The sequence below is a fragment of the Hesperophylax consimilis genome, chromosome 1 (assembly GCF_061612785.1).
Source record: "Hesperophylax consimilis isolate HC1 chromosome 1, BYU_Hcon_1.0, whole genome shotgun sequence".
Taxonomy (NCBI): Eukaryota; Metazoa; Arthropoda; class Insecta; order Trichoptera; family Limnephilidae; genus Hesperophylax; species Hesperophylax consimilis.
Genome location: NC_142836.1, coordinates 21,543,419 through 21,562,562, shown reverse-complemented (window position 1 = coordinate 21,562,562; position 19,144 = coordinate 21,543,419). Strand labels below are relative to the sequence as shown.

At 35.1% G+C, this 19,144-nt stretch overlaps 1 protein-coding gene across 1 annotated transcript in view; it reads right to left on the bottom strand.

The window, feature by feature from the left end:
- Positions 1 to 3,972: 3,972 nt before the first annotated feature.
- LOC149426436 (facilitated trehalose transporter Tret1-like) overlaps positions 3,973 to 19,144 on the bottom strand; it is a 72,667-nt gene continuing 57,495 nt past the window's right edge. The window contains exons 3-10 of the mRNA XM_089636937.1: positions 17,346 to 17,504; positions 14,815 to 14,954; positions 9,798 to 10,030; positions 8,974 to 9,115; positions 8,738 to 8,864; positions 7,940 to 8,130; positions 6,705 to 6,843; positions 3,973 to 5,914 (exon numbers count right to left, since the gene is read on the bottom strand). Of these exons, the coding sequence (XP_089493063.1) occupies positions 5,739 to 5,914; positions 6,705 to 6,843; positions 7,940 to 8,130; positions 8,738 to 8,864; positions 8,974 to 9,115; positions 9,798 to 10,030; positions 14,815 to 14,954; positions 17,346 to 17,504 (1,307 nt within the window). The 3' untranslated portion in view covers positions 3,973 to 5,738. The remainder of the gene's footprint in view (positions 5,915 to 6,704; positions 6,844 to 7,939; positions 8,131 to 8,737; positions 8,865 to 8,973; positions 9,116 to 9,797; positions 10,031 to 14,814; positions 14,955 to 17,345; positions 17,505 to 19,144) is intronic.

Here is a 19,144-nt window from a genome sequence, read left to right as displayed (position 1 = left end):
ATTAGCTCCATGAATAACCTTTCGGAATACCGAAAACGGGCAAAGGATTGTAAGAGAGTTCTAAATAGAGCTAAGAGCGATCACGACCAGAGAATTGCGAAAAAGCTGGCTGACTGCCCCACTGGTAGCCGTGCTTTCTGGTCACTCGCCAGCTCGATCGGAAGAAATTTCTGCAGAACCATTTTCCCACCTCTGACCAAGCCTGATGGTCGGCTGGCTAACTCGGCCCGCGAGAAAGCTGAATTATTAGGCAAAATTTTCGCGGAAAACTCAACTCTTCAAGATAACGGAGAGACTCCCCCTTCCATTCCGCACTGCGGTTTTCAAATGGAGGAACCGAAGATCCGGAACAGAGAGGTTCTCCGAGTCTTGAACGAGCTGAAAGTCGACAAAGCCAGTGGGCCGGACGGAATACCTGCCTTGGTCCTCAAGAGGTGTTCTTCAGAAATGACTCCAGTGCTCGCGAAATTATTTAGGCTCTCTCTCAAAGGTGGAAAGGTGCCAGATCTTTGGAAAAAGGCAATCGTCCACCCAATCCAAAAAAAGGGGGACCGCTCCGACCCTTCTAACTACCGCCCCATAGCCATCACTTCCATACTCTCGAAGGTATTAGAAAGGGTGGTTAACAACAAATTGCTCACATATCTCGAGAATAACAATATCCTAAGCGATCGACAATATGGATTTCGTCGAAACCGATCGTGTGGCGATCTACTCGGATATGTGATGCATATTTGGGGGCGGTACATGGAACGTTTTGGTGAAACTCAAACCGTTGGCTTGGATATCTCCAAAGCCTTTGACAGAGTCTGGCACCGGGCGCTTATCGGGAAGTTACCATCGTATGGGATCCACCCAACCCTGCATAGTTGGATTGCAGACTTTCTGACGGGAAGAACAATTCAAACCGTGGTTGACGGCTCTTCTTCCTCACCGCACCAAATCAATGCGGGGGTGCCACAAGGATCTGTGCTGTCTCCGACGCTATTTTTATTGCACATCAACGATCTCGTTGAATGTGCACCAATTCACTGCTACGCTGATGACAGCACCGTTCACGAGGGTTATCTTTTTGACAAGCCCCCTTCCACCTATGATGTCCGAACAGCTCGGGAAGTTTTGAAGCAAAAAATTGACCACCACCTCGAGATGGTTCGTGCCTGGGGTAAGGCCAACTTGGTCAGTTTCAACGTCTCAAAAACCCAAGCGTGTCTGATTTCGGCAAAGAGGGAGATCAATGACTGTCTGGTGCAATTTGATGGGAGCACTCTCCCCAGTAAAGACTCCATTGAAATGCTTGGAGTTACTATATCAGACCAGCTCAAGTATCGGGGATCCATAGAAGTCCGAGTAAATCAGGCCTCCAAAAAGTTGGGCGTCTTGTACAGGGCTAGGAGATTCTTCAACAGTGACCAGCTGCTGACCCTGTACAAGTCTCAAGTCCGCCCAACTATTGAATTTGGGAGCCACCTTTGGGCTGGTGCCCCAAAATACTTGATAAACCTGCTTGAATCTGTGCAAAGGAGAGCGATCCGTCTGATTGACAATCCGTTGTTAACAGACCGATTGCTTTCTCTAATGCATAGACGCAATGTAGGCATGCTGTGTCTGTTCTACAGGTATTTCAATGGAGCCTGCTCCAAAGAGTTAGCAGCATTGATTCCTGATGCACCGGTGCACGTGCGCGAAACTCGACGGACACGAACTGAACACCCGTTCACGGTTGACGTTGGCTTCATGAGAACGGGCCGTTTTTACGACTCGTTTTTGTGTAAGTCGGCTCGTATGTGGAACGAGCTACCGGCATTTGTTTTTCCTCCCTCCTATAATCCGAGCCTCTTCAAGGCCCGCATTAACAAATCCCTTCCTACAGCCCCTACCTTATTCCGCCTCACAACGCCGCCCAACCGGGTGGTGACATAGTTCCCCTGTCTGTACACTGCACAGGCAGGGACACTCGTGTGAGGTGTCACATTAAAAAAAAATCTGTTTTGAATATTCTTTTCTTTGTTCCAATGTCAATAAAATCACATCAGTATTACATAACTTTCTGACAAAAGGATGAAATGCTTGTGTTGCATTATAAAAAATCTGTAATTCAGTTAAGGATCTAATTCGGGCTAATTCATTAGTAAAATAAAAATAAAGTAAAATACTAATGAAAGGCCTTTTATTTTTTTGTACTAATAAACTTAAAAGTAGGTACTGAGACAAAAGTCAGTGGAAAAATAGAACTCAACAAAATTGAAGGCAAATATCAGATTAATTTAAAAAAATAAAAACTGGGTTTGCTTACCTTCATTGCACTTAAAAAAGTAGACAGGACTCTGTATAGTATTAGACAGGATACTCAGTTATAGCAACTGGTTTTCTTATCAATGTGTATTTAAAATCTCACTAGACATATGGCGTAACGCACACAATGGAAGCTCCCACACTTTTGACGGCGTTGCCAACTTGCCACAGACTGGCTGTCGCTCGACTTCGAAGAAGATTCCGCATTCACGCTCATGGCTATCCACGCAAGATCGGCGTGCGTGCATTTTAAAATCAGCTTAATGTTGTGATTGTTAACACGAATATACCATAGAAGACATTGTCACGATAGTTAAAAAATTAAAGAATTAAAAGTTAAAGAATTTCTTTAAAGAACGTAGGTTATACCACTAATAAAAGTTTTTGTTTGTAAGGAACTATATATAATTACTATGTATAATATTAATAGCCGAAAGTTTAAATTTTTTTTACATAAATTACTTAAAACTGTTTGGCACCACTGTACGGCATACAAGTTCCATGTACCTACTGTGCTACCTTAGCTACCAGCTGAGTAAACCACCGTAACAATAATAATTGACTTCAGTGTTCAGTGTAATTCGCCGAACTTGAAACATGAATTCTAACTTTGATTTATTTGTACAAAATTGCTGCAAAATAATGTACCTACCAATGTAATCACGCACATATAGATTTCCATAATAAAAATAATACTTTCTTATTTGATTACTGTATAGTAATATGTTTGATTTTATATATTTTATAACTACATACTTTTTATATTCTTTTTTATGTATCTATTTTTACTTTAGGGAAATCAACAGTTTACAATGTGGTTCATTAATACATGTGTAATTTACCTAACTGAGAAACCAATTACAGATTTCCTCAATATACTACTGTATTATGTATTTAAAAATGTAAACACTTTACTTACAACAACTAAAAAATATTATGCTATTATAACAAACGTTATTTATGTTCTATACTTTCATACTATTTTTATATTCTACTGTATTCTTCTATACTTCCTTATATTACTATATAGTCATTTACATTATTTTATGTTCTTAAATATTCTTTAATAAAATGTTATTTTATATTCTTTTATATTCTCTCACATTCTTTATGTTAATGTATAGATAATCGACCACCATAACACGGGCATGTGCCTAGCATGGTGGTCGAAAAATCCTCAATGCATGTAACAAACCATTCAATGAATAAAGAAACATAAAAAAAAAGTTGAATCAGTGTACTGAGATACTTCCATATATGCGATATGATACGAACTACGAACGTTGGCATGTTATTTTGGTGGTTTTATGTACACTAAAAGAAAAAAATATGTGCATATTCTCCATGGGCCACAAGTAGACACCCAGCGGGCCACAACCGCCCGCCACACCACCCGCACGTGGCCCGCGAGTTGGCCACCGTTGGTGTAAAGGCAACATTTTATTGCAATTACAATATTCAAATCTGAAAAAAAAAGTTCAATGTAATGTAGAGCCAGCTAGGCAATCCGGACTGGGCCCCTTCACTAACCCCGGGCCCAGTGATTTATACTTCCCTGAATCCCCCTCTCGACGGCCCTGTGCGTTATATGTACAATATTCTTTTCAAGCGTAATATTACAGGATTAGTATTTCGGGATAAAGGAATTGAATCGATGAGTAAAAAAGATTGTTTTAGATTACATGTAATAAATATCTTTTTTTATTTACAAAAGTATATTATTATTTAACAAGCAATACAAGAACATTATTATATTTAAAAAAATATATATTGACTATTTTGACACACAATTTAAAAAATAAAACAATTTATTTCTGAGTTTTTTGGAACTAAAACTTAACGTCTATATCTGATATTCTTTTTGTGCACGATGTTTACAAAAAGTTAACAAAGTTGTAATGTTGATAAACCGTTTTCATTCCAATGAGACCTGGTATAATTGAAATTTGTTCAGTTTTAAATTCATTTGTAATAAACAGTGAAAAATTATCTAAAATCAATAAGTATATGTACAGGATTGTCCAAAAAGATGTTTCCACTCATATGGTTCTACATAATAAAAAAAACAAATAATTTTATAATTATGGTACTACAAAATTAATTAAATAATTACCATAATAGTAATTATTTGGACTCGTGTACACAGTGTGTGTTATTATGTTATTAATAAAAGTCAATCCCATGTAAGCGGTAACATCTTTTTGGACAACCTCGTATTTTCCTTAAATATCTCAGCAAGCTTTGGAATAAGGCACATATTATAAGTATGTTGTTATTTAGCTGAGTTTGAATGTGTTTTGCCTAATTCTACTACAATAGCTTACATAACATATCGACGCTGGAATAGATAATGGCGAAAGCGAAGACTCCTATATGGCGTTTTAGCCTTTATCATTTCCAGCGTCGATATTGTAAAATACATTTAAACCAATGAACTATTATTTGTTTTTGTACACAGGTGGCTTATTTAATCTATACATCTCTCAGAGAAAAATACACACATGGATTTTCTCAGAGCAATCCGTAACTTAAATAAATTATTTCTAATGATTTTTGGTAATATTTTTAATACTAAATTGAATGTGGCGTTGTAAAAATACCTTCTCTATTGGTTTTATTCATTAACGAACATATATTTTTTATTCATTTTAAACTTAATGAAATAATTTTTGAAAATGAACACACATCTAAGTTCCTAATTACAATTATAATGACCTATTGAGAAATGCTTTCAACACACAACAAATTAAAACGGAATGGTCACATTGATTATTACAAAGTACACAATAATTATTCAGAAATTAAGTACCTATTCAATAAATGATTTTCTAAAACTAACAGCTGTTTTATTTCTTTTATTTGTTTTATTTAAGCTATACTTCTGAAATTCTTCTATTTTCCTACAATTTGTTAATAAGACTAAATAAATTACTAAAATATTGAATATTCAATACAAAAATACTTTCAGTGGAGTTGCACAACATCTTCGTAATCTCGTTGTATTACATTCATCATTATGTCGTTATTTGTTGTCATAATATCATGTTGTATGTCTATAATAAAAAACATTTTCATAGTAATTAATATGTTTTCACAATACAGAGGTTGTATCATTTTTAGTTTTACCATGATATTTTTTCCTATGAAAGAATTCTTAGTGAAAATACTTGTCCAAAGATTCACAATCATCGACCAATAATATGAGAGTGTTATGAAATGTATATGACATGGCTTACCTAGTAGTTCATACATCAATGTTCACAATGTATTATCGTGTTACTATGAAAATAGGAAAAATATAAGCGTCCATGAAAAGCTTCATACAAAAACTTAAAGAAAAGGCAACGTAAAGTTTTACTCTTTTCACAAGTCTTTTGTACGTATTAAAATTTCCAATTTCAGTACCAAAAAATAACATTTACAATTTATATAATTGTAACGATTTAAGGTAACAGCTGTCCCTTTTCCACTATGAGTAGAGTTGGCTTCACCGATGGCGATTGGATGGTGGCTGATTTTTTGTTGGACAATGTCAAAGTTCGACCGCAGAAGTAGTCTTCGATTTCTTGGAGAGTTTTGCCCTTTGTTTCAGGCAGGCAGTAATAGAAGAATATCGTTCCTGAAACATAAACGATTCCATAAGTAAGGAAATTATAATATATTATTGTTATATTCCTGTGACAGACCACGCTATATTGTTGTGGCTTAGCTATTTTGCCATACATCCCGAGCGATATGCTGAAATAGGCCAAGCCATGATGCGTATAGCGTAATGTATCTCCCCCTTATGGGAGTAAGCCTAGTATCGAACAGAACTGTGTCCTTTTCTTAGAAGTATGTAGAAAAGTTTGCACTTTTGTAGCGATTTATTTTTGGGGTATTATGCCGTGTTGCGCTTACTTCCCCAAAAATACAACACTATAATACTTTTGCCCCTGAAAATCTCAAAACATTTTTCACGGTTAAGTTTTTTTAGAGAAAATAATAACTAGGCATATATTATTGGAAAACAGAAACATTGAATTATTTCAACAATCTGTAATTTCAATTAAATGTTTTCTAATGCCCTACAGATGGCAAGGTTGTGTTCGAAACTAGTTGGTTGTATAATAAAATTATGCACAGTACATTATGTATGAGTATAATATGTAAAGAGACATTTAAAAAAAATTATGATCCACTACGAATTAATATTTAAAAAAATTATTATTTAACAAGTCGACATTTTGTAGGGTAAAGCAATGATCCGAGAATATGCAGCTTGTTGGCCAGTGATACATCCGTTGTAAATGAAATATTACTAGATGCTTCCAGAAAACAGAGCTCAGCGTTAGGATCATAGTGGTTGATGAGGCTATTTTAGGGTAACACAACGTGAAAAAGGATATTATAAATGAATGCAAACGTACCTAGTAAGGAGATAACCCCGTAGAGCCAGAAGGTTCCATGCCTCTCCAGCTGATGAGACAGGAAGGGATAAGTCTTCACAACGATGAACACAAACATGTGAGCAGAACATGTGGTCATGCCTCCCACTATTCCTCTGACCTGTTGACAAAGATACAAAATGGTTAAATACATTTTACACTTACAATATAGCTAGTCAATCACAGCTAACAATAAACCAAATCACATATTTAAAAAAAGGGGATTATGTACGTAACTGCAAAAATTAAAAAATTTCACTTTAGCACTATCATAATATATTTAATAAATATATATTTTATAGTGCTCAAAATGACTATGAGACAAAAAACCTTTGAATTATGATTTTTAGTAGAATGCATACAGATATTTCTTTATTAAAGTAAAGATACATGATTTAATTGATATTTTTTTATTAATTCCAAGAATAATCCAATGAGCAGTTGTCAAGAATGATTCTATATTCTTAGAAAAATAGCTTTAGAAGCTTCAGTATTATGTACAGAAACGATAATTTAAAATTTTTACAGCAAATAATATTTATTCAGAACCCGCTCTAAGAAATTTAAATTTGTTCCAAATATTATTCCATCAATAAGTTTTCATTATTTCGTCAACAAGTCATTATTCCAATAATCAGACAGGATTATTAAGGCAGCTCGCAGACGAGAGACTTAAGTTGCGGCAACTATTTCATTGCAGTCGCCGCCTTCAAATTGAGTGTGCACACGAGAGACTTGAGTTGCGGCAACTATATCGTCTTATAGACATGTATACGTAGTAAGTACTTGGAGGAAATATGGTAGTATGTGTAAAATTTGTATTCGGAACAGTCTCCGGAGACTTTAGATACAATCGTTCAGCCGCGGAGAAAGTTGCGGTTGCTGGCAGCTGTAACTACAAAAGTCTTCCAACTTAAAAATCTCTCCATGGAAACTCCATACACTATAGTGGATTTTTATGGCTACAACTGTCTCCGCAACTAAGTTTCTCGTTTGCGGGCACTCTAAGTGGATTAGTAAATATGTAAAAATAAATAATATTTTAGTTCAGAAATCTTCAACGCTAATTCAAAATGTGAGAACAAAAAGTTACATGCATTTAAAAAATATTTTATTTTATTAAACTCAAGTTTGTAACCAGCACCATAATTTCAAGTAGGTACCTCTAGGATAGAATAAATTTCCAGTCAAAGCCATTTGAAGTATGTAATATTTACCTGCGTAGGATAAACCTCTCCAATCATCACCCACGGCACAACCAGGAAACCCATGGTGCAGGCGATGGTGTAGGCAAAAATGCACGCCACGGGGATCCAGGTTTGCTGGGGAACGATGTTGTTAGCCAGCCAATACTGTCGGTAGTACAGATATGTTCCAAGACCTAGCATGGTTATTCCGCAACCAATTCCTGAAAGAATTACAATCGTTATTGGAATTCTTAATAGCAACAAGTTCTTAACCTCCAGATGGAGATGATTCAGACGATGGTGGTCCTGATGAACTTACTTCGCATGGGGGTGGTCCAGGGGGCTTAGCACGGTCAAATCGATCGATGGGCTTAACTGACGAAGAATTTATCTCGGCGTTCGTTGGGTGAGCCAACGAAACAAATAAGAAATCGCCCTACGATAACAATACTGGTATTGTCTATGGATCGGCATTATGGAGAGCGCGCTAAATTAGACGGCTTTTGTCTACCGGTAGTTGAAATATGTTATATCATTGTTGACAGTGCTCGCACACACCGCCTAAAGCTGCTAAATAACCGTAGATAATGGATTTGGATAAATTCGTATTGATATAGGGTATTATGTTGTATTCTAATATCTTTGGGTATTATCAATCGACCGTGCTAGGGCCCGGAAAGAACTAAGCATGGATTTTACAAATCCTAAATCTTTTTGCCAACAAATAAATTAAACCGTTTTAAATATATTATTTATGCTGGGAAGTCTTTAGTAAGTCAAGCCAAAATTTTTGTCGTTTTGTTTTTTAAAAATTATTTTTAGGTTTACCTGATATGAAAGTAAGAGGCCTTCTTCCGCATTTTCTCAGTGCAATGCATGCAATTATGGTGAAAACTAGGCGCACAATTCCCAGTATAATAGTTGCCAAGTATTTATTCATTTCGGTTCCAGATTGCTGAAAATATTAAAAAATATTTTTGATTATAAAATACAGGACCAGGGTTAGGTGAGTAGTTTTTAGGTGGAAATCTATTTAAACTATAAATTTTTTTTAAAAGGCTTACTTGAAAGATTTCTACTGCGTAGAATGTAATTGTGTTGACACCGCTGAATTGGTACATCATAAAATAAAGGAAGAGAATGCCAAATGGCTTTAGAGCTGATGGGCTTAGAAGGGCTTTTAAGGTCTCCCGGAATCCACTCAATCTGAAAGAAAAGAAAAAATTGTTAGGTCTTATGGTTAGTTATAAAAAATGTAATAAAATGATGAAGGTAGCAGGCGCGTTCGTTCCATACATGCTTTGGATGCAGCGCATCCCTTGTAAAGATATGCTAGTAAAGAACAATAATAATTTAACAGGTAATAAAATATTTAGTGTAGGGAGTTCAAAAAAAAGGGAATAGTATTCATAGATTACATTCCAGAAAAATATTACAGTATTTGCACCGGTGACCGGATAACTCATTAAAATGACAGTTCAACACACCTATAAAAAGTGCTATAAAGTTATGAAAAGTGATGATACAAAAACTAGGTTACATATGTAACTATTAAACCTATCACTTTTCATAACTTTATAGCACTTTTTATAGTTGTGTTGAATTGTCATTATGAGGAGTTATCATGGAACCATTTGCACCATCTCTTTTATCAATATGATCTAAATAATAGGTAGTGGTAAATAAATAGAAGTCCCAAAAACTAATAAATTTTCCGACCCCCCATCCTTTTTTCCCTTACCCTCCCCAGGATCGATTCCCCCTCCCCCCCTTCTTAGGGTCCAACACCCTCATGTGAATGCTGTAGCTACGACCTTGTTTCTAGTTGTAGGTATTTATAATCTACAGCTTCGTAGTACTTAAAAACAAAGTTATCGCACAAATCCACCTTTGCACGTTGTTGGTTTCTTTAAAGAGCAGCATTTGGTCGAGCTCCTTGTTGACATTGAAGGTGGAACCCCTCAGCTTGGTGAGGCTGGTGCGAGCCTTCTCGGGGTCGTTCCTGGAGATCAGGTAGTTGGGGGTCTCCGGCATGATCATCATCAGCAGCAAGGATATCACCGGCACCACGCAGCTGATGCTGGATAGCACTTGCCAGGTCAGGAAACTGCCCATCACATACTGAAATATTTGCAAAATACATGCTAATGATAACGAATAGCTAATGATAATAAATAGTTACATTTAGACACTTCTGGATTATGTGCAATGGACCAATGAGAATCTTAATATATGGCAACACTGAATTTAAAAAAATACATATGAAATTAAGAAAATAATATTTTCATATTGCAATGTACCTAATGTATTTTGCACAAAAGAAAAAAAAAACAACACCGTTTCAAGTGCGACTAATAACACAAAACGCAATAATAAAAAAGTCATTAGACAGAAATTGTATTGACAACCCTAAAGCCTAGTGATGGATTGATGAAAATGAACTTTTTTCTACTTTTTTGTTTTTTAAAAGCAAGACAAGCATTCCCGCGTTACCAATAACCCGACAATATTCTAAAACCTCCTATTACCACCATAGTAAGCGGAAAATGTTGCTTGCGTTGTGATGGAAGACTTAGCCAGCCGAGGAATTGAACACACTACGCCTGGGTGAGACCCAAACGCGATGCCATCTCAGCCATTGATCGGTATTCAGCCACTAAACTTGAAAAGAATATTTTTTCTAAATAAATTGTCTCTATGCTTATAAGTAAGTAGTAAATTTAAGTGGTTAATTTTATTGAATAGAAAATTAAATTGACCAATTGGGAAAGGAAGGAGATGTTGACTGTTACTTTTATTTAGGTGCTTACTTATCTAGAACAGAAATAAAGTCAAAATAAAAAAAACAGTGCTGCCAGGTGCGAAATAGCATAACTTATTATATTACTTATTACGGGCCGGTTTTTCGGTGACTTGTTAAGCTCGGTTTGAGAGATATTTTTAATTTAATCAAGTTGCCATTTGGTAATAATACAACTCAACTCATAACATTAACGAGTATAGGTAAATACTAAAAACAGGCGTATTTAAATTACAAATGGGATTACAATGTATAATTTATTTTAGGTAGGTAATCAATATCGGTTAATCGATTCTTCTTGATTATATGGTTAATCGCAATAGTATCGAAGGAAGACGTAGATATCTAATGCCTCATTCAGACGTTTCAGTTTTAATTGATCAACTCTCTGTTGAAGAACACTTGAAAGCATATTGAAAGGTAGTGGGAACTCCCTTTCAACACAGTTAATCAAGTTTATATTTAGAAATCTTGTTTATTTTTTGTCATTAAATAAAAATTGATCAACTTAGCCCGTCGTCCCACTCGATCGGTAACGGTACGAAATCGACAAAAACGGGAGTCCCTGCGCAGAAAAGTCCCACAGTGACTGTTCTGCAAACCGTAGTAAACTTTACAGAACACACTAATGTTTCGGAGAATTTGAACAATTCATCAAATTTCAACGTTCATTTTCAAGTTCTGTGAAAGATTTTTTCAAGTTCTGTTTTTATTTTAGTTTTGTCAAGCAACTAGCCTACAATGATATAATAACATAACTTGAATAGGACATTCACGGAACCCGAAAACGAACGTTGAAATTTGATGAATTGTTCAAATTCTCCAAAACAACCCGTCCTAACACATTGTAAAGATAAACTTATCAATGAGTAAAGAAAAAAAAACTTTTATTGAATGACAAAAAATGTTTGAAAAACTTGGTTGAAAAAGTGTTAACACACATCAATTTTCTTTCAAGTGTCATTCAATCTAGAGTTGATCGTATTTAGTTCATCCTAAACGCGACCGAATCTCTTTTTGATTTTTCTGTTTAAAATTTTCGTTTGAGAGTGACTAATATTGTCTTGAATGATATATTCAAATTTGAGGTTTTACTATTCCAAAAATAAAATTGAAACGTCTGAATGGGGCAATACAGAATGGATAATATTTGGTCACATCCAAAATAGGTAAATTTTATTGAGCGCGTGATCATTAATATTTATTATATTATTATGATTGCAATAATCATATTGTAAGTACTATGCTAATATTGCTAATCGTATAGCAACATCAAAATGTTGACGTCACTTTCTCATCACGAGTGACTCCATCATAAAATTTTATTAACCCAGTATTATCTGTTAACTATTATGTGGGTGGATCCAGTGGCGGATCCAGGGGGGGGGTCACGGTGGTCATGACCCCCCCCCTGGGCCCCAGCCCAGGGGGGGTCATGACTACCTAGGTCCTGGGCCCATCCAGGACCTAAGTGGACCACTAATTAAAATTGTTAAACATAATGTTTTTATATATTTTTTGTCACAATATAAATTTAATTTAAGTACTTTCAATATTTAATTAATTTAATATAATACTTTGTTTGACGGCAAACGCATTATTCGGGAATGAACGCATCGAAAATTCGAATGTTACCGCGTCACCGCGCATCGCCACCGGCGCGCGCTTCGGCCGCCACCTTTCATATTATTATGACACATTTCGTGTAACCACGTGTGACGCTTGCGCGCGCTTTGTTTCGACTAACGTCTAGCGTCTAGCAAAACCTAACCTCAATCGGAACGACTAAACTTTATTAATAAAGTGTTTACTTTTATTTGTTTACTAAGTTAAAAAAAATAAGTTCCAATATAAGTAATAGTGTTCTTAAAAATTGTTGCTGCAAATTCAATTCATTACAAGAAATGGTAAGTAATCTAATCAGTTTCTTCATTATGCCAGTGTATGTGTGTTTAAACTCAAATGTTATTTGTTAATGTTCTAAGGCTGGGGTTAGACTCGTAAGTTTTTTTCCTGTAAATCGCTCTTGAAGGCGAGTTTGGCCAAATTCCCAATGTAAACGACACCAAAAGTCACTTAAAGTAATTTTAGTAAGTTACAGAACTTATTCTTTCGGAAGTTTTTTGACAGGTCTGGACAGGTCTAACGCGCCCGCGCGAATTACCAGCCTTCCTATACTTCCTAAAGCAATTCTTAAGGCGAGACACAACCTCGTTCATCGAGGTTTTGCCCAAGGCTAACATTTTAATTTATTTCGGCGAAATTATAATTGAATTTAAAAAAAATAAAATTATGCCGCACGAGGGATGCAAGTTATTTATATTTTAGATTAATAAAACAATACCTTACAATTAATATATTTTACGTTCAACGATTTTAAAACTTTATAACCCGTGTATAACTACAAAGTTAGCGGACTTAGCGGTAAGTACCAGATTTTATTTTTCTAGATGATGAATTAATAACTTCGGAAGTGGACACATTTTTAATATTTGTAACAAATTCTTCAGAATCAATTAAAATGAAGGCTAAAAGTGTGGATAGATTTTTTTACTAAGATTACGAAAACGTTAGTAATTTTTTTTAGAAATGCATAGTATTATTTTTAATGATGGATTTTGAATGATTTACATGAAAATGTTCCGTCTCCGATTATGTTCCCTTAATTTTGTAAAATTCCACACTGATTATTTTTTTTTATACGGCAACACTTTGATATCCGGCGAATTTTTGAATTTGACGTTTAACGTTCACTAGATTTATTGTTTGTTCTCTGCGAACTTAACCACTTAACCTTTGATTTATTATTCTACTCTTCGATAGACTGGATAGACACTTCATACCTACAGTGAATATTACAGTGGAACGATTCAAATTCTTTACCAGGAAGCAAAGAAATAACGGTCAACAAGCTGTTATTATTTGTCTATTTTGTCGTGACAAGCAAAGTGTTACAATAATAATGTCGAGTCAAATTCTGCAAATGCAGAATGCTACGGATATGGTTGGCGAGTGGAAAGTGTTTTAAGCAATCATTTCTTTTATATATGATGGCGAATAACTACAACGAGGAAAAGGAAATTCAAAAAGTTGCAAGATTCCTACACACAATACTATGTTGAAGACACACCTGACACCATGTTATATTGTGGTGAAATAAGAACACGATTAATAATTGTAATCTGTACTGTATTGGTTGACAACTGACATTACACGAGCCTACGCCGCCCGGGCTTGCGGAGCAAAAGACATCTTAATGATATACCTAGTGTTACCATATCCAACAATACCTACTTTTTACTTGTATATATTATTATCAAAATTAAATTATAACTTCTTGTAACTGTAACTGACCGGACCTAAGTCCTCCATCACAACCCAAGCAAGCATTTTCGGCTTTCTGTGGTGGTGGTACGAGTTATTGTTGGGTTATTCGTAACCCGGGAATGTTTGATTTCTTTAAAAAAAAAAAAAAAAACTTGACCACGACTACGTGACCCCCCCCTGGCGCCAAAGCTGGATCCGCCCTTGGGTGGATCTTTGTATAAATGTTTCAAAATGACGTTTTAGATTTTTGGAATGACGACAGCTTTACCCGCTATATATTATTTGCTTAAAAATTCACGAAATAATTTTATTTTACTTTTGCCATTTTAAACGTTACAACGAAAAATTGTTGAGAAAAAAACTTATGACAACAATTTTTTAAAATATGCAAATTTTTCGCCGTGCATCAGCTATGCTACTTTCGTAATAAGTTACTTGTATTTTGCAAACTGATGTTTTTGGAAATAGTACCGTCTTACCAAACAATGTGTTTACAATTTTTTTATCAAAGGTAGATAATCTAGCATAAGTATTTTCCCAGAATAGCTAGGTACTACTTACATGTAGATAAATGATTGAACTGATCGTGCCTATCGGCTAGTGTGGCGCATGACATATTAAAACGGCCACCATATTTAACCGGAACCGGAACGTACCAAACAAATATACAGATAGACGAAATGCTAAATGGTAGAGTAGTCCGACTTAAAGCAGGTCATTGATTTGTTCAGTCAACATGGGGAAGACAATGAGATGAAATGTACATAATGATGTTTACCTGTATGAGTACCCCTAGAGATATTCCCACAGAGGCCAGGGCTCCCAGCATCCCCCTGAGATGGGGCTGCGTGACCTCGCAGGTGTAGACGCGCGCCGGTGCCCCCACCATGCCAGAGCCGAGACCCACCAACAGGCGACCTGTGGAGTTAATTAATACATGATTATTTTTTAAATTGATTCGAATCACAGACGAATCCAAAAATATCACGTTAATTTAGTAAATATAAGAAAAGGGTATAAAAATCAGTATGTGAAATAAAAAGACTTTAAAAAAATATACTTAGATACTAAGGGCTTTACTAATAAACGTGTTTCAAATTTTGCGCAACTAATAAATAACCAATAATGTAGGGTAAGTGATTGAAGTTGTGTAAAATTTAAAACACGTTTATTTATAAGAGGGTAATCGATAACGATGAAGTAAAGGGAACATGTATTTTCATAAACCAATCAGATACCAAATATTTGTAATTAGTATTATAGTAGGAAATTAATCGACTGCTCCGAATTACATGTTAAAATTAGTCAGTAGTAAGTAATGCATATCTCCATAGTCAATGCCAAATGCAGATCTGCAGATATAGACTATTCCCAATTGCGTAAAATGTACTTACCTACATAGCTTTTTCCAAATCAGAATTAGAATAGGTAACTAATATTGCCTTATTATACGTACAACTAGAAGTTCTATGAGCACTGAGTTTGGGGGCTCCTTGGCTCCTTAGAAAGTCGGAACTGGCCCTGCACTGAGTTTGGGGCCTTTTTCGAAAGACAAAAACAACGGGAAAACTCGTGGGCTAGTACCCTGCGTCCCCTTTAGAATAAAGACGGAACTGATATCACTTCAAAAAAAGTACCTATGTGTTTAATTTTCTGTTTTTTAATAACTCAAAAATAAAATTTCACTAAGGAATTACACGTTTTTTTTCAAAGAAACCTCACTATCTCAATGACAATTATTTTTTCAAACTTTCTTCAGGCAGATAGGTACTATAAAATAACAAAAATAAGTCAGTCAAAGTTAGTTGTCTAGAAAAAGTAATGTTTGCTAGAATAAGAAAGTGGATACGGCAGATTTTAGAAACCGGAAACGGAACGCCTAAACAAATTTACATACAGAAAAAATGCCAAACGGTCGAGTTAAAATAGGATTTCTCTATGCCCAGTTAATAAGACCTACTGGTAAAACAGGTCGTAACTGGGAAGTATTTTTTAAAGGCCCTGATATATATTTTTCAAGGCTTAAAAAATATTATGCATTATTTTCTCTATGTTCTGATCGCAAAGTCAAGATTAATTTGTTCCAGTGGTAGAGTTCCCAAAAAAATCTGCACAATTTTAGGTAGCTATGTATTATTTTAAACAGTTAAAAAATCATGATTTGATAATTCCGTAAAACTTTCTAGACCTTTGATAAAAGAAACAAAGCGCTATGGCATGGAAGAAAGCCGTCTGTTACCGTTCTACTACCGACCTACATGTACTATCAACGCGGCGCGGCCAATGAAAGTTATTTTTGAAAAAAATAGTATCCAAACCAACACATTGCAAAAGTCATAAGGAAAATTACAAAAATTGGTTCGCATTATAAATATCGACGGTTGTTTTGTATAAATTCAAATAATATTTTCAAATTCGTAAAACTAATTAATAATCTTGAAGTTTATATGAAAGCTGTTATTTGGTTTTCAAAATTTTGGTGGAAAATAATTAATCAATCATATTTGTCATTAGTGGGATTTGGGGATTGATTAATTTCATCTACGGTTTTATCGTAACAACCTAAAAAAATAAATCGCAGAAATTTAATTTTTGATATTAAAAGTACTTAATCAGCAAAAATTACTTTACCGCGTCGTATTTTGAAGGATATTCTATATACTATATTATATTTTAAACTACTTCCCAAAAATGTGGCTTGAAGGGTTTTAGCAAAACACAGTCGACATATATAATGTTACATGTAGGATAAAAAAGGTAACTTGTAGGTACATATAGTCAGAGGCGGCCCTGTGCGGGAGAAATTGGAGCAGTCTGCTTCGGGCGCAGAATTATCTAGGCGCCAAGGCGTTGATAATTCTTAACAGTCCTAACACATAGCTCTTGAGATTATTTTTCACAAAAACATCGCTCTACAAAAATACAAATCATCCTCATATTATTATTACAGAGATCACCTACCTAGGCGTCTACAGGTTTTGACAAGGGTCGTCAACATTTTACTCGCTTTTTGGCTTTGTGCCAACCCTGCATATAGTTAAAGGTTAATATTACGTTCTTTAATTGTAGGACATGACAATGTAGAACATTTCCTGCTAGGTAGGTAATTAACCTAGTATGTCTTCCCAGGGGCATCAGCATTGGTAAATTAGTTCTGCACCTGGGAAGAATCTGAAGCACCTGTTGGAGGCCTCGCGTGAAATTATCCGGGAAATAGAATCCTATTTTAGCCAGAATGTCTGGTGTAGGTAAAAACACTAATAATAGTTCATGGCCCAGTGTAGAAGGTGAATAGTGCTGGTCACTTACCAGCATAAATCATCTCAATGTTTTGCGCGCTGGCGATGAGGATCCAGCCCAGGATGAGAGGTATCTCGGTGAAGATGAGAGTGAGCCGCCTGCCGATACAGTCCATCAGATACCCTCCCAGGATGCAGCCGAGGGGCGTGCTGGCGGAGCTCAAACTGGCTGAAAGATACAAATATATTCTTTAAGTTGATAGTTGATATATTCAAGAAGGGATTGGCCAAAAAGATTTGTGTGGCGGTCTCTCCTCTCTGTCTACTGAACTGGCGTGATGGTTGATTGGTTAGTTACAGGTGTTAACCGTTGATAGCTCCGTTGTGATCATATTGTATGGAAATATAGGTAACAATGGGTCTCTAAGCGGCAGAATAATTTAACTTGAAAATACTTCGAGGACTGTTTATAATATCAAATCCATTTTAAATAAAAATTTAGCTATAAGCAGACGAACTTTTGGTTGGATAACGAAGCATCAAAACTCTGGAACGGCGAGCTTTGTAAAGCACTTTGCCCAGCTTTTCTTGTATGGAATTACAATGAATGGAATTAAGGCAAACAAGTTCGGGCTATGAAACAAAGAGAAGACAACCTTTTCTTTGTTACAAACATTAAAAAAAGTAAAAAGATTTTTGAATGTACGAGTGGTAATAATAGTACCGACATAAAAAAATGCACTACGATAACGAATATACCTATATTTAAAATCACATTTGTAAAACGATTTTATTTCAGTTGTAATGGTTCAACTTTAATGTGTCATGAATTGTTTTTATTCAGCTTTTCAATTAAAATTCTTTAGCAAGATCGAGTGAAAACATCTGTGTCGGCAATCGTAAATATAATATTTGCACGCAGCGCAAAAGCAGGGACCTTGTTCATACAAAACTTAATTTGACAAAGCGCAGCGTCAAAAGCAGGGACCTTTTTAATACAAAACTTAATTCATCAATAATATCAAAGTCTGTTGAATTGTTATCAGCAACTGGAATAAGTGACAAGAGCAAAGGGAGTAAAAGAATTTTTTTTACGGTTTCCTCAACTGAAGTACCTACCTATGTGGTGTGGATGAAGGGAGTGGAATATCAATTAATATACATATTTACAAAGACACGAAAAAACGCAGCAAGCGAATTTTTTTTCTAGATCAGTAAATAACGAAATCTAAGCAGAATTCTTGCCTGAACATACTATGCAATAATTACAATGGCTTATTATCCAAGGTTGATATTTTCAGTTGCGAACTTACCAAATACAAGAGGTGGATAAAATAATATTTCTCTGATGGTTTGTGAATAATGTTTATGTCTCTATTGTTTATATCTGATTTGATTTATATTTACAACCTCTCTCCATGGCTATGAATATATTGTTTTGTAAATTTTTCTAATTTTTTAAATTTGTATTCCTTTCTCAAAAATTTAATTGACTTATTCCATATTATGCTGTCACAAGGAGGAAATGCATAATTGGTTTTATTTTATCTATACAATACTTATGTACAAACTGATGAAATGAAAAATGTCGATTTCCCCAAAATTAAAAAATAAATAACCAATAAATGCTCTCGATTTTATATTCGTTAAATTAAAATGATTTATTATTGTAGAAGTTAGTATAAGTGCATTTAAAAACATCAACTTTGTGATTATTGTAGCTCGTATATAAGCGATTAAAGGTAGCTTAAACATAAAATACGATTACCTCAGAATGAACATTTTGTTGGTTAATGACTTCTGAAAGTATGCCAACAATGTGTAGTTTTATGAATTTATTATTGCAAATTTAAAATCAAAGCAAATATG